The sequence below is a fragment of the Schistocerca piceifrons genome, chromosome 1, assembly GCF_021461385.2.
Source record: "Schistocerca piceifrons isolate TAMUIC-IGC-003096 chromosome 1, iqSchPice1.1, whole genome shotgun sequence".
In the NCBI taxonomy this organism is placed as follows: domain Eukaryota; kingdom Metazoa; phylum Arthropoda; class Insecta; order Orthoptera; family Acrididae; genus Schistocerca; species Schistocerca piceifrons.
In genome coordinates this window covers 660,025,158-660,040,028 of record NC_060138.1, presented here as the reverse complement: position 1 = coordinate 660,040,028, position 14,871 = coordinate 660,025,158, and the positions used below count along the sequence as shown (strand labels likewise).

Below are 14,871 nucleotides of genomic sequence, written 5' to 3'. Positions count from 1 at the left end.
AGACTGTGAAGAGAACACCAGTGCAATCCATTCTTGTACTGCTTGGCTGTTTGGGATGCCTACCAGGTTGGATTAAATGCATCAAAGCAATTCATACGTGGGCTGCTAGATTACTGTTATTATTCATTGTTGCTGCAGCCACAGTAGTACGTGGATACAGATATTTTCTACTAGAAAAAAAGCTGGAGCTCAAAAGCTAGTGAACACTGTTTCCTGTTACGTGTGCGTATGCGCCACATATGAGTCTGCTATAGATGAGTGGTTGGCTTTCCCTTATTTTACATATTGTTCTATCCAGGAATTTCCATTATTATTATAAATATTAAACACACAGTAATAGTAAGTTAATATAACTGTAAAAGTAGCAGACTTTTCCCAGGTAGTTGGTTTTCTGTTACTATAATTTATTTAGTTGCTTTTTTGCCTATGCAAACAAACGGAATATAGCAGTTTAACAATATATTACAATTTAACACCCTTTGAAATTCTCAATCATGGGATCTAACTATATGAGTGGGTTAATTAATACTGAGTGGGTTAATTATGTTGAATGAAGAAGTACACACAGGTTCAAAATTATTCCACACATTAGTCAACTAACAAATATAATTGAAATCATCATGAAGAGGTCATCAGAAAATTCATACAATTTACTGGCATACTGATTGTGGCAATGTAGGCAGTGGAAGAATCAGATATTTTTCCATGTCAACACTAGCAAGAAAGAAAAGAATTTAACTTCTATATAATTCTTCTGTGCCATGGGAACACAGAAAATAATGAAATGTAAAACTTAAAAGCCACAGTAATGGAAATGTTAACTATAACCGAACCACAGTTTCTCATAACTGAAAGGAAACTGCTAAAGAAGCCATGCAACATATAGGCTACTACACTGAAGCTGGATACAGCCTTTGGTCACCAGAAGTATGCACACAAGCTGGATTAGAGGATGCCTTCATTCAGGAATACTAAGCACTAAAAAACAAGCTGGAAAGTTAGTTGAAAAGGAATATCTTAAACATAGCCCCTATATAGGCACAGTCTTGTTGGGTATTAGTACAATATTTCTGAACTGCACCAGACAGTGAAGCAGCACACACACAATGAAGTACAAATAAAAAATAATAATAATAAAAACTTGTGCCACAGGAGAACAAAACCAAAAAGAGAGTGTAAAATATTTGCCCAACTGAATAGACTGCAAAACTGGAGGAATTTCACATAAATTAAAGAAACAGTGGATCCACTGCAAACTGTAACAGCAAAAATGAAAGCAAAATGGTAAAAAAGATGAAATACCCTTAATTCTCCCATGTGTTCTGGTAATACTTACATCCTTAGGCAAAACTATTCAGCTATTTGAATGGCCTTGGTTATATTAAGCTGATGAAAGGTCAGTACCTTAGACGACACAGAATTACTGAGCAGTATCATGCACTTCAACATCATGCCAAATCATAATGAAATATATGTCATTCAACCCATAGTGAGCTTACATTTGACTCCACGAGGAACATATCTATCAGTAGCTGTGGTGCACCATGGAAAACAAGCTGACAGTGCGTCGAGGTGTTCGTAATTATCATTTATGACTGTAAAGGAACACAGAGTATAGGAAAGGCACTAAGTACAGAAAAAAGAGTAAGGAAAGTATTTTGTCACAACATGCAGCTCATCAGAACTTCGTTCAGCATCTCACTAAAATCAACTTCCTCTTTTTTTACCAGAGAGAAGTTTCAGAAAGTATTTTGACTATGATTTATTCAGTAAATAAGAAATTACTTACTTGCATTTGACACCTCTTTAACATATTGCAGGGCAATCCTTTTCAGAATATCAGCATGCTCCTCATGCACAAAAAAACCCATGAAGTTCTGTGAGACATATGTTTCCAGTTTTAAGGGTTCCTTTAAATTCACTCTTTGCAGTTCAACAACATGCTTGAGAGTTCGTGCTAACTGCTGGGCACTTTCATCAGGAGCCTGAATCAACATGCCACAAAAACTTCAGTGAAGCTATCAAACCTACATCAATTAACAGTAACCAATTTTCTCACTCCATACCTTAAAAAATGAAACTAATGTTATATGAGGCATGAAACTGTGTGCACCATTCCAACCACACTGTGCAAGCGACAAATTCCAAAAATTTTCCAGTTGTTCAAAGAATGGGCCTGTTGGGCATGCATATAATATGTACTCTCGTGGGCTATTGTCATCCAGTGTCGGGTCATTCACATGTGCTAGCAGCCAGTCAGATGCAAGCTGAACACCTCTATGGCCGGTAGCTGCTAATGCCTTCTCCCTGAAATGCATACCACCGAATGAAAACTGGCACCGTAATTGTTCTTTCTGCGCCTTTTTTGTCAACAAGACAACCTAGGAAACAAGTTCCCTCTGTTAATTTATATAGAAGATTAAACTTTCGTTTCCGTCACCCGTCAATACAAATTCACAGGGAAAATTCTTTATTAATGAAAGAGTATTGGCAACCACACATTTTTAATCGAACAACAAACATTGATATAGACATTCAAAATTTTAAAACGTGACCTTACGCTCTATGTTTGGGAAATCCCATCTGCAAAAGTATTTGCAATGGTGATAGATACTGTCTTGATATTTTTGTAGGTGTCGCGTTTTTCCTTGGGGGTAATGTCGCCATTTCATTTGCTGAACTATCAACCATAACATATACAGTTCAAAGATTATATTGAAAATGTCAACTTTACCAAAGATATTATTCAATATTATTTTTTATATTACTTTAGGAAAAATATAAATTATTACATGTAACACTTCAAAAATCTGTCGTAGAGTATCTCGAAGTAAGGAATATACCTACTAAATGCCTTGTAGATTACATGAATCACGTCGATATCAAAGACGGTGTGCCAAAGTTGGTGGTTGTATGTTATTGTTTCCGGTTCGCGATGGCGGGCGTGTTGTTTGAAGATATATTTAATGTGAAAGATATTGATCCTGAAGGAAAGAAGTTTGACAGAGGTTAGTTCGTAGGCTTATTTAATATAGTATTACGCAATTTTGGGGCTGGTAAAATTGATGAATCATTTTGATAACCATTTCATGACAGTAATTTTGAGGTTATGAGCATCACCTGGTGAGCGTGTGTGTGTGGGTGATGGCGCTGGTGCTGTTTGTGTCGAGTGTAACGTGGGATGTTAGCAGTTTTCGTGCGTAATCAAGCCAGTAATAAATTGAAGATTGTATTCAATCTTGCAGTTGACACACGTAGCATATCGCTGTAATCATAATGAAGCAATGAGTGCTATTGTGAAGCAGTGTGAGAAGTCGCAAATTTCGCGTTGTGCAGTAGGCATGCTGGGGAACTGTTGCGGGTCAAGCAGAAGAATTCGCTGCACCAGAAAAACATGATTTAAAATCGTTACATATAATTTAGACTCTTTGTGGTTTGGAAACGACATTTTTTTAAAAAAATGTTTGTGACGTTTTATTACTTTCCTATTCTATGTTTCATTCCATGGACCATCTCGAGGTCTCGACTGTGTTTCTGTGTAACATTATAGAGTCGCATCGTGTGATTATTAGTAAACAACTTTAGAATTAACCCTAAAATAAGTCCAAACTTCGGTAGGCACTATGTGGCCAGAATTGGTTTTCCCACCACTAACCAAGTTAAAATTTTCTAGGAGGAAATGCGATAGTCTTGTAATATTCAAGTAACCTAAATAAGTCTGTCGCTGAATTTGCCACCAATTTCCATATGCAGGCATTTTGTTGTAATATTTCTTCTTCGAACACAAATCCTAGTGAAGGTTGATCATACATTCATTTTTTCGCTTTAATTACGTATACACATAGTATGGCTGTCTCTGTGGCTTGCTTTCACCAAGTGTAGATCTAGCATTCCTTCAAAATGTCAATGGATATGCCGCTGCCCACTTTCACACAACAGTTTATCAAGAAAATTAAGACCTTACCAGTTTGTGTAAATCTGTCATTATAATGCTGCAATCATCAGGATCCATAATAAGGACAATCTGTTGTCAGTTATTGCCAAGTGTCGATAAGTTCCTATTTCTGTGAAGTAAAGTTAATGTGATAGAATTGTGTTTGCAGCCATGAAATATAAGTTGAACATATGTTTTTTTTTTGTTTAATCATTATCTACATGATTTTTAATTAACATTGTTATTGGTAGCAGAATGCAAACATGATACCCGGTCAGATACAATTTGCAAATCATATAATCTGTTGCCTGTCACTGATTGCTTCTTCTTATCCTTGACATAGGCTTCTTATTTGTTACAATATTTAACAAATATACTGTTTTTCATTTCATAAATTCCTTTTTGCCTTGCAAGTGAGAACATCATCAGTAGCTGCTATCTGTGCATCCAGATGTATGATTTCCTGTGTCATTCTTTCATAATCTATGGTGCTCTGTCAGGTAACACTGTCATCAACAGGACATTATTCCTACTCGTCCTTACTAGTCCCCCCCCCCCCCCCTCTATTACTTATGTGGCTCTATGCCTGAGATATAATAAAAACTCAAATTGGATGTCAACCTGCTTCTCATGAAGTGTTTTTATATTTGATTATGAAAAAGGAAGGGACTGATCACATTGTTTAATCCCACTTAACCCCCTTGCCCAAGATGTGCATCAGGGGTTGAACGCCACCGGACTGGGTCTCCTGCTCAGAAATACGATGTCGTCGTTTCAGTTCTGTTAATTAGTCTTGTCATAATTTGTGATGAGGCATTATTTCTATCATTACTTTACTATTATTTCGAAAGTAACATCATAAATAATGCTTTGTGAGCAATAGAAAAATATTCATAGCATCTTAACATCAGATATTTTGTTCTTGTTCTTATAAATTTCATTCATGGTGCAAACTTTTGATATGGGAGTAGTGATTATTGCCTAATTAATACAATAAAGATATAGACAGCTTCCTATCTATAATGAGTGTGTACTTGTTTGTACTCCTTCTCAAAGATATGTTGAAGTGTGGGTGATTAAGTATCAGTTATTTATTTGCCCATGTATCATTTTACAATGATGCAGGCTTCGTCAGCTTACAACAGGAAAATATGTCAACTATATAGACATATAAACATACATGTTTAATAAGGAGAGAACAGGAGTGTTGAGGTGACCATTCCTGCATTTCCCTGAAATGATTGAGCAAAACTTAAATTAGGATAGCCTGAAGTCTTCACCCTTCCAAATCTGGGGCCAGTGTCTTAACAAATGTGCTTTTCAGTTGGGTGTACGTTACATGTTAGCTGAATGAAAGAAGAAATAATTAAGCACTGTTCATTCAGATTTTTCCCACTTCTCACTGCACTTAACCCTGCACACTTACAGCTGTTAGGACCATAACTATGCTGCCATGAATCTATTACATAAACATTCAAATCACCCTGAAATGTAATAGCGTGGAACAGAGTCCACCCATCTTTGTGACGGCAATTAACAAGCTGCTTGAGGCAGTAAACTAGTGTTGGCCAGGGCCAATGTGAGAACATTTTTGCACACAAGCATCATATAATTGGCACCTGCCAGTCCCACTCCCTTCCCACAGACATTAGTTGGCTCTCCTGGCCCTGTTACTCATTTCAGTTGTCTGGACCTGAGTGGTAGTGTTCATGCTTCTTTTTCTATTATATACTTGTATCAATGATATCTTTCACTACTAATTATGATATCCGCCACAGATATGCACTCTAGCACCTCAAGTGACCATTTGTGTCACTGGACTGTAAACCAGCCCGGATCTTGTCACACAGTTCAAATGGAAGTGACTTTACTAGCCGGCCACAGTGGCAGAGCAGTTCTAGGCGCATCAGTCAGGAACCGCGCGACTGCTACGGTCGCAGGTTCAAATCCTGCCTCGGGCATGGATGGGTGTGTTGTCCTTAGGTTAGTTAGGTTTAACTAGTTCTAAGTTCTAGGGTACTGATGACCTCCGATGTTGAGTCCCATAGTACTCAGAGCCATTTGAAGCATTTTTTGACGTCACTAGTGCGGCATAACAGGGATTCTTCCTAGATAAGGTTTTCTGCATAATAAATGTGCAGTGCCTATAAGTTACTAACTTGGACAGAGTGAACCCATAATCAGATTGTTTACATTTCACTTAGTTAGGATAGCAACAAATACAAAAATTTCATCAACATTCTGGTACAGGCTAAAACCTTGTTCTTTCTTATCGTTGCCTAGTAGTGTGCGGTTAATCCAAAATGTGTAATGTTTAGTGAATTTGAAATTTTATATTTTCATAAATTATTAAAGATAATTTCTGTAGCAGCTAATTAAAAAAGATTAGACCTTTTTTATTAGTATGTTTTATTGACAGTTAATTTGTTGTAGCGCAACAGTAAAAGTTTAACAGTAGCAGAGGCAAGGTTTTTCATTGTTTCCCTTGATAGCCTCAGATGACTTTCTTCCCCTATATAAGCTAGTGTTTTGACACTAACATTTACGAGATGATAAACTATTTCCTTGTAATTTGTGCTCTAAGCAAAAGTTAACGAAGTCACTTAAATGAACCGTTGAGAAGTCTTAAAGCATTCATTATGTTCGGAACTGAAACAACAATAGCAGTGTCAGTATCTGTTAGTCGTTATAAGCATCTGATAGAAGAAATGTTTGAAATAAAAAGAATGATGCGTTTCATTAATGTAGGAATGAGAACAACTTGGTGGCTTTCTGTGTAACGAAATTAAGTAAAATGACACACATTTGCTGTAACTGGTTTGAATTAAAAGTTCACATTGTGAGAATTGTGTATATGACTTCATATATTGTGATAACATTGTGTGCACATGACTTTTACTTTAGGAGAAGGAAATTGGCAAACAAATGTCATAATATAAATGTCACAATAGAGCCTAATTGAATGAAGGCATAGAGTTTATTCACTAAATTAATGTTGAATACATTGTATCATAATCCTCTTTTACGGCGTTTCAAAGTTATTGTGATATCTGTGTTGCCTTAGTTGGTTGCATATGCGTGGTTCATACAGGTCATTGCATTTAATATCAGCGTAGCAAGAGATGTAATGTTAATGTGTAATCTGTCTCATGCCGGCCACGGTGGACGTGCGGTTCTAGGCGCTCCAGTCCGGAGCCGCGCTGGTGCTACGGTCGCAGGTTCGAATCCTACCTCGGGCATGGATGTGTGTGATGTCCTTAGGTTAGTTAGGTTTAATTAGTTCTAAGTTCTAGGGGACTGATGACCACAGCAGTTGAGTCCCATAGTGCTCAGAGCCATTTGAACCATTTTTAATCTGTCTGTGTGTTTACAGAGGATACATGGTACATATGCTATTTCCTTTCACAGGTGGTGGGTGGGAGGGGGGGGGGCAAAAGACTGCCTGACTGTTATACGTGTATTACTTCATTCATATAAGGAGTGTTTTTGAATTTTCATGAGTGCATAATGGTTGGCATGCCAGTTAAAGTCTAGAACAACCTGGATAGTAGGTGATGAAACATTTTTGCATGAATGTTGCCTTCTGTGAAGAATGACTGGTTATGTAGTATCAAACAGAGAATTATTATGGAAGTACATAATACAGCAAATAAGGCCAGTAGCCACTATGATCTACCCAGATTCCCCTACTAAGTGATCCCAAAAAAAATTAAAATAGGCATAGTGCTTGATAGAAAACATGTCTGTGCTAGAATAGCTTGGAAAAACTGTCTTCAGCATCAAGTAAATATGGAAATAATGAGGGAGCAGATTTGCAGAATGGCCAACAAACTGTCCTGATATAAGTAAAAATGAAGAAACAATATGGTTTGCCCTGTCAATATCGGGGTCATTAAATATGTTCATCACACAAATTATGGCATTCATTTCTTAGTGTTTTAAATGAAAATCTGCTAGTTGCACATCTTATGCCTTTTAACCAAGAGAGTGGGATGAACTGTTTCATTGAACTCTCTTGCTCTCTCGAGTGGCAAACAGTGGCGTTGTCACTGTAGAAACTCGCAGTCGATGGACAAAGATGGAACTGGAGTTTGCTCTTGCGCCCCGTCGAGAAACCTGTCAGCGCAAGGCAAACATAATTAAGAGGGACGGGGCTGAAAGCATACCAAGGCCACATCTCTTGTTTAGCGCGTTGCTGTGACGGAAATCTGGCATCAGACGAACGGTCGAAGGTCAGTGAAGACTCCCTTAACTCGTCAGAAACTCACCATCTTCGACAGAGTTCGTTTTTAACGTGTTGTATGACTTTTCTTTCCTAGACTTCACTTCTTGCTCTGCTAGCAGCTCGTTAGCTTTAGCTGTATCTGCCCTGCTGAATTTTCTTCTTTTATTTAATGACAAGTTTTCGGATGGTGCGTCGCTGCAGTTGCATGAAACTAGGTGTTTGCGCTGTACCACATCTGTGCAGCACTAAATTCCGAAAGTATACCGGTTTCGTATTTCATAATTTTCTCGCTGACAGAAGGGGCTATCTTACAGATGATTCGTGTCCGTGTTGTACTACCAGAAAAACTCGGACGTGTCTAGCCATACTGGCTTCGCACGTGTTGTGTTTTAACCATCTTTAAGAAGTGCAGTGTGTGTTTGGCGCTCATATTCGGTGGGAACAAACGCCGCTGTTTATTTCGGGAACAAGTGCAGCCGCAGGTTTGACTTGTAACAAAATTGGAGTCAGAAAATAGGTAAGAAAAACCTCAAATTCGAGCTGAATTACTGTTCACTCGAATATTGTCATTCATTTATTCGTTCTTTTAGTAACATTTGAGATTACACAGCGATGAAGATATCGGACTTCACTTTTCGAGGAGCGGATCGTCATCGAGTGTGAAATGAAAGTCGTAAGCAGTACGTTGCTTTAATACTAAATCGAACTGTTACACGTTATTCCGTGTCTCTTTCTACCTTTCGCATACGGTACAACACAAGTTTTACATTCACCTGTATGAAAATGATATTGTTTTAAGTAATTATCAGCACATAAGAAAAATATTGTACTCATTAACTCAGGCAATTGGCTACCAGTATGCGGGTGTTGTTGATTTCATTACTCGCGTCTCCCGATCACAGATGGCGCTGTCACCTTTTAAGACCATATCGGTGGCACCACTTCGCAGTTTGCCAAACTTATAGCGTACCGTTGTTTTTTAAAGGCAGACCGTTACTCCATAACGGCCGTACTCGTAATTACATGGAAATGTAATTAAACGTTTGTTTCCAGACCAAGCGAAATATGTGCATGGAGTGTAGCAATGTTATTTGTAACTATTTGACGTGTAAAATACTCACGACGGCCTACAATTTTATTCTTTCCACGGAGGGTAGAAATAATATTGTGGAAGTCGATATTTAGTATTCCAGTTTCCCCATTTACTCCAAGTGATTGTACGAGTATCTCTCAATTTCAGTTGGTAAATTAATGATATTGCGAATTTAAAGTAGTTGGTACTGTATAATTAGCGGGCTGGACTGTTTCCGCCTTATAATACGCCAATGAGAGCCTCGAACTATCAGCTCTCACGTGTTGCCACTAGCGCTCCGCAAAAATATTTCTCCAATTTCAAGAAAAAATCGTAGCTCTAGACCCGATTAAAATGGGTTTCCGTCCTGGTTAAACAAGCTGTCGTCATGGACTTACTGTTTGCGAATTTTAGAATTTTGTTATTTTTGTAGGACGTATACACTTTACACGCCATGGTTGTTAAAATTTAAGTATTGGCAAAACTGGGAAAAAACGCGAGGTTCCGAACGTATACGCTGTAAACGCAGTCTGATACATAACTTTGGAAGTGGCCGTGAGGTATCTTGCTAATCAGCGTAAACAAAATCAGAGTTCAATACTTTCGAGAAATGATTTGACAACTTTGACACTGATTCAAAAAGGGGAAGTAGTTACATACTTCAAACAAACTTAAACGTGGCTCAAAATAAAATTAAGAAAAGATTTTTGATGTGCTTAAAGGCATTAGACAGATCGAAACAAAACGAGAGATTGATTTTTTATGTTTTTGTACGAGATAGACTTTAAAGCGATTTTCTATCGCCACGGTGAGCGGATCTCAGTGTTGGTTGCTTGAAGATGGTAGTTACCGCAACTTTGGACTTAAAACGTCAGCCGCCAGGTAATTTAATTCAACCACAATGAAACCACCGTGGTATCGTACTTTCTGATAGTGGGCCGTGATGAGAGGCTATGGTCATGTTCGTGAGCTGACCCCAGCGCTAGCCACGTTAGGTGTGCCCCGGCCGGGTTCGCGCCCGCACCCCCCTCAAGATGGCGCGCCATGGCTGGGTCAGGTCGATACCGGAGGAGGACGGCGCAGTGCCGCCGGGGTCAAGGCCGATCGAACACCCCTCCGCACCCTTACCCCTCGCTCGCCGTCCACCACCTGTCAGGGTTTCCGCGTCACTCACAGCCAGCCAATGCAATAATTACTATACTGCCAGGGTAGATCTGTCTCTCCGCCGCGCCGTGCTCGCTGGCGCAGTCGTTCTCATTGTTAGGTTCACTAGTATCTGAGAGTCCCTTGGGGCCGCGACGCCGCCACTGGACCGACCTCACGGCCTTCGCCCCTGAGGTCTTTTTTTTTACCACCTAGTCCCACGCTTGCATAGGTGTTCGGATCTGGGGGTCACAGTTTATTACTGTCTTTCGTCGCCACCACCCCGATGTAATTTGACGTCACGCCTACGTTTAACGATCTAGAAACGCCAACGATTTTAATAATAACAACGATAAAATATACACACAGGTGACAAAAGTCACAAGATACTTCCTAATATCGTGTCGGACTTCCCTTTGTCAGGCGTAGTGCAGTAACATGACCTGGCATGGAGTCAACAAACCGTTGCAATTCCCCTGCAGAAATATTGAGCCATACTTCCTCTATAGCCGTCCACACACAATTGCTAAAGTGTTGCTGTTGCAGGATTTTGTGTACGAACTGACCTCTAAATTATGCCCCATAAATGTTCGATGGGATTCACATCGGGCTATCTGGTTGGCCAAATCATTTGCTGGACCTGTCCATAATGTACTTCAAACCAGATGTGAACAGTTGTGTCCCTATGATATGGCGCATCATCAGCCATCCTTGTTTGGGAACATGAAGTCCGTGAATGGCTGCAAATGGTCTCCAAGTACCTATGCATAACTATTTCCAGTCAGTTATCGGTTCAGATGGACCAAAGGACCCAATCCATTGCATGTAAAAACAGCCCACACCATTATGGAGCCACCTCCAGCTTACACAGTGCGTTGTTGACTACTCGGGTCCATGGCTTCGGGGAGTCTTCGCCATACTCCAACCCTACCATCAGCTCTTACCGTCAGAAATCGGATCTCAGCTGACCAGCCAACGGTTTCCCAGTCATCTATGGTGCAACTGATTCGGTCCCGAGCCCAAGAGAGGCGCTACAAGGCGATGTCGTGCTGTTATTAAAGGTACTCGAGTCTGCCATCTGCTGCAATAGCCCGTTAACGCCAAATTTCGCCGCACTGTCCTAACGGGTACGTTCGCCACACATTGATTTGTGCGGTTATTTCACGCAGTGTTTCATGCCTCTTAGCACTGACGACGACGTGGAAACGCCGCTGCTCTCGCTCATTAAGTGAGGTAACGCCTGAAATTTGGTATTCTCGACACGCTCTTGACACTGTGGATCTTGGAATATTGAATTCTCTTTTTCCGAAATGGAATTTCCCATGCCCCTAGTTCCAACTAGCATTCCGCGTTCAAAGTTTGTGAATTTCCGCCGTGCGGCCATAATCACGTCGGAAGCCTTTTCACATGAATCACCTGAGTACAAATAACAGCTCCGCCAATGGACTGCCCTTTTTGTACCTTGTGTACATTACTCTACCGCAGTCTGTGTATGTGCATATCGCTGTTCCATGACCTTTGTCACCTCATTGTATAAAATGCTCTAATGTATAATCATATGTTTACATCGGCACTTTGAGAAGTAAATATTTCATACAATTAATTTAAGAACTGTAACAGCAGCAAACTCAAAGAACTTTGGCGTCACAACTAACACAGTACAAAGTCGTATTGTGCACTCACCAATATTTCACTTACAAGGGAACCTCCCCATCGCACCCCCCCCCCCTCAGATTTAGTTATAAGTTGACACAGTGGGTAGGCCTTGAAAAACTGAACACAGATCAATCGAGAAAACAGGAAGAAGTTATGTGGAAGTATGAAAAAAAATAAGCAAAATATACAAACTGAGTAGTCCATGTCCAACATAAAGGAGAAGGTGAACTGAGGAGCGCCGTGGTCCCGTGGTTAGGATGAGCAGCTGCAGAACGAGAGGTCCTTGGTTCAAGTCATCCCTCCAGAGAAAATTTTAATTTTTTATTTTCAGACAATTATCTGTCCGTTCCTCCGTCCGATGCGATCACTTTTTTGGGACTGATTATCACATCCAAAAGAAAACCTAAATCGGGCAAGGTAGAAGAATCTCTTTACCCATTCGCCAAGTGTACAAGTTAGGTGGGTCGACAACATATTCCTGTGACGCACATGCCGTCACCAGTGTCGTATCGAATATATCAGACGTGTTTTCCTGTGGAGGAATCGGTTGACCTATGACCTTGCGATCAAATGTTTTCGGTTCCCATTGGAGAGGCACGTCCTTTCGTCTACTAATCGCACGGTTATGCGGTGCGGTCGCAAAATACAGACACTAAACTTATTACAGTGAACAGAGGCGTCAATGCACGAACGGACAGATAATAACTTGACGAAAATAAAGAAAGTAAAGCTTTTCACTCGAGGGGAGACTTAAACCAAGGACCTCTCGTTCCGCAGCTGCTCACGCTAACCACGGTACCACGGCGCTCCTGAGCTCACGTAATCCTTGATGTTGCTTATGTTGCGCATGGACTACTCAGTTTGTATATTTTGCTTATTTTTTCATAGTTCCACAAAACTTCTTCCTGTTTTCTCGATTGATCTGTGTTCAGTTTTTCAAGGCCTATCCACTGTGCCAACTTATAACTAAATCTGAGGGGGGTGTGATGGGGAGGTTCCCTTGTTAGCATCGCGATCGTGAACACAAGTGCGCAGACTGTAGCTGTGCCAACAAGTAAATTGGAGGAATTCTGTATCTCTCAGTCGTTCATACCTACATTTGGAAAGTTAGTCTTCGTTGTTAGGATCTTTCCCCTTTGTGTTGCATCACTGATTTTTTCTTTGCCGTTGCTACCTGTGCTCTCCCGCATCGTGTCGGTTTTACTGTTGACTGTAGACGTGACTAGTCTCTTCATCGCTTGAATGTTTTATGCAGGCGGTTTTTTGTGCTGTTGGCGGAGGAGGAGGGAGTCATGATTTTTCCTTAGTTCCGCTCCTGACCTGTACGTAATGCTGTAGAAATAAGCCTCGGCGTCGACTCGTCGGACGAGGGGGCGATAAATCTCACCAACACTAGTGCTCTGATGTCTGGGAAATAGCTGAGAACTTGGCGTAACCTGGTCTCGACAGGGGGTTTATGCGCCCAACTCTGTCAGTGTACAGGTGTATCGGCGGAACTGTCTCCGCGCGATTCCATGAGCACTGATCGGCGACTTTAATACTCCTCGCCGGCTGCTAAATAGTGCATCGTCAGAGGAGAGTCACCAACGACTTTCAAAAACTGTTCTTGTTTTCCTACTAAGAACTGTTTCAGCTGTTACGTACATATCGAGACCTACAGAGACCCACTGAAAAAATAGAAATGGTAAATAATTCGCTGCCATGTTACGGATATGACTTGGGCTAGGTAAACGGTTGCTGCATGATGTTTGGTTCTAAGACACAAATAATGGCTGGCTGCGAGATTGCGTTCTGTGTTGTGTGTGAACTTCGGAATAAATTTTCACATTTTTCTGTCGTTGTGTGTAACAGTTGAAAAGGCTTTTCTGCTTACTTGCGTATAGCAGTATAATTTCATTCAAAACTTTATCGTATGAAAGTGTACTTTTTAAAAATCCCATTTCCGGCCGTGTATGCTGCCACAATGTCTTAATGGACCTGGAAATTGAGGAGTGGTTTATCATTGGCAACTTCCTTACCATCGGAGATATTACTCAAGTTTAGCCAACACCCTGTACTACGACTGCTGTGTTGCTCAGCAGAATAAACAGCTTCGGGGGTAAAGGGGAAATTACTTCGTTTGTGATCGTTACTGAGATACCACCACGTATTATAATGTGTAGTTTTTGTTAATATTAGTACTGGGCCATCAGACAGTTATAGAATTGGCGGGCTTATGTACAAGCATTAGGCACCGAAAACAAAGCCATCTTCGGAGCAGCGTGGAATAAATGTGACGTTACTTTGTCTCCCCTACAGTGATAGCGACATCAGTCGTAATACACAAATAATACATAGATAATTCTGCAGCTGTTGTCATTCCATGCGAACCAAAAAAATCTAAAAGTTATATTCCCACCAAGAATAGCAATGCAACACCTCTATCTGTTTGGGACACATTCAGTATGGCTTTTCAGTAGTTCTGTAGACGGTTGTGTCACAGCTCCTTCAATACAGTTAGAATCTATATCTAAATATCTCCTCCCGCAAACCGCCTTACGGAGTGTGCTGAGGACGCACCGTGTCTCGAAGAGTCCGAGATTTGGCATCACCTGCGCAGAATGTCTTCAGTGTGTGTTCCTTGAGTGCTTTATGGGAGTCCCGTGTGCCTAGTTTGGATACAATTTGTTTCTATCAATTGCCTTAACAACACAGGTCATTCTGTGAGAGCGTAGTTTGAAATTGAAGTCAACGTCCACTGCACCACTGAAAATCGAATATCTTCCACTATCTCGGGGCATCAAGTAGTTGATGGTTGGAGACACAACATCGTTGTTACAGGTAGTCTGCGAAAACCGGTTC

The 14,871-nt window shown here is 40.5% G+C and overlaps 2 protein-coding genes across 2 annotated transcripts in view; one reads left to right on the top strand and one right to left on the bottom strand.

Moving 5' to 3' along the window:
- Positions 1 to 2,692, bottom strand: part of LOC124763951 (protein UBASH3A homolog) — a 260,599-nt gene extending 257,907 nt beyond the window's left edge. The window contains 4 exon segments of the mRNA XM_047249130.1: positions 1,500 to 1,595; positions 1,790 to 1,985; positions 2,067 to 2,307; positions 2,561 to 2,692. Coding sequence (XP_047105086.1) covers positions 1,500 to 1,595; positions 1,790 to 1,985; positions 2,067 to 2,307; positions 2,561 to 2,691 — 664 coding nt within the window. The 5' untranslated portion in view covers position 2,692.
- A 190-nt stretch (positions 2,693 to 2,882) lies between these two features.
- LOC124805514 (DNA-directed RNA polymerases I, II, and III subunit RPABC3) overlaps positions 2,883 to 14,871 on the top strand; it is a 496,564-nt gene continuing 484,575 nt past the window's right edge. The window contains exon 1 of the mRNA XM_047266081.1: positions 2,883 to 3,008. Within this exon, the coding sequence (XP_047122037.1) occupies positions 2,936 to 3,008 (73 nt within the window). The 5' untranslated portion in view covers positions 2,883 to 2,935. The remainder of the gene's footprint in view (positions 3,009 to 14,871) is intronic.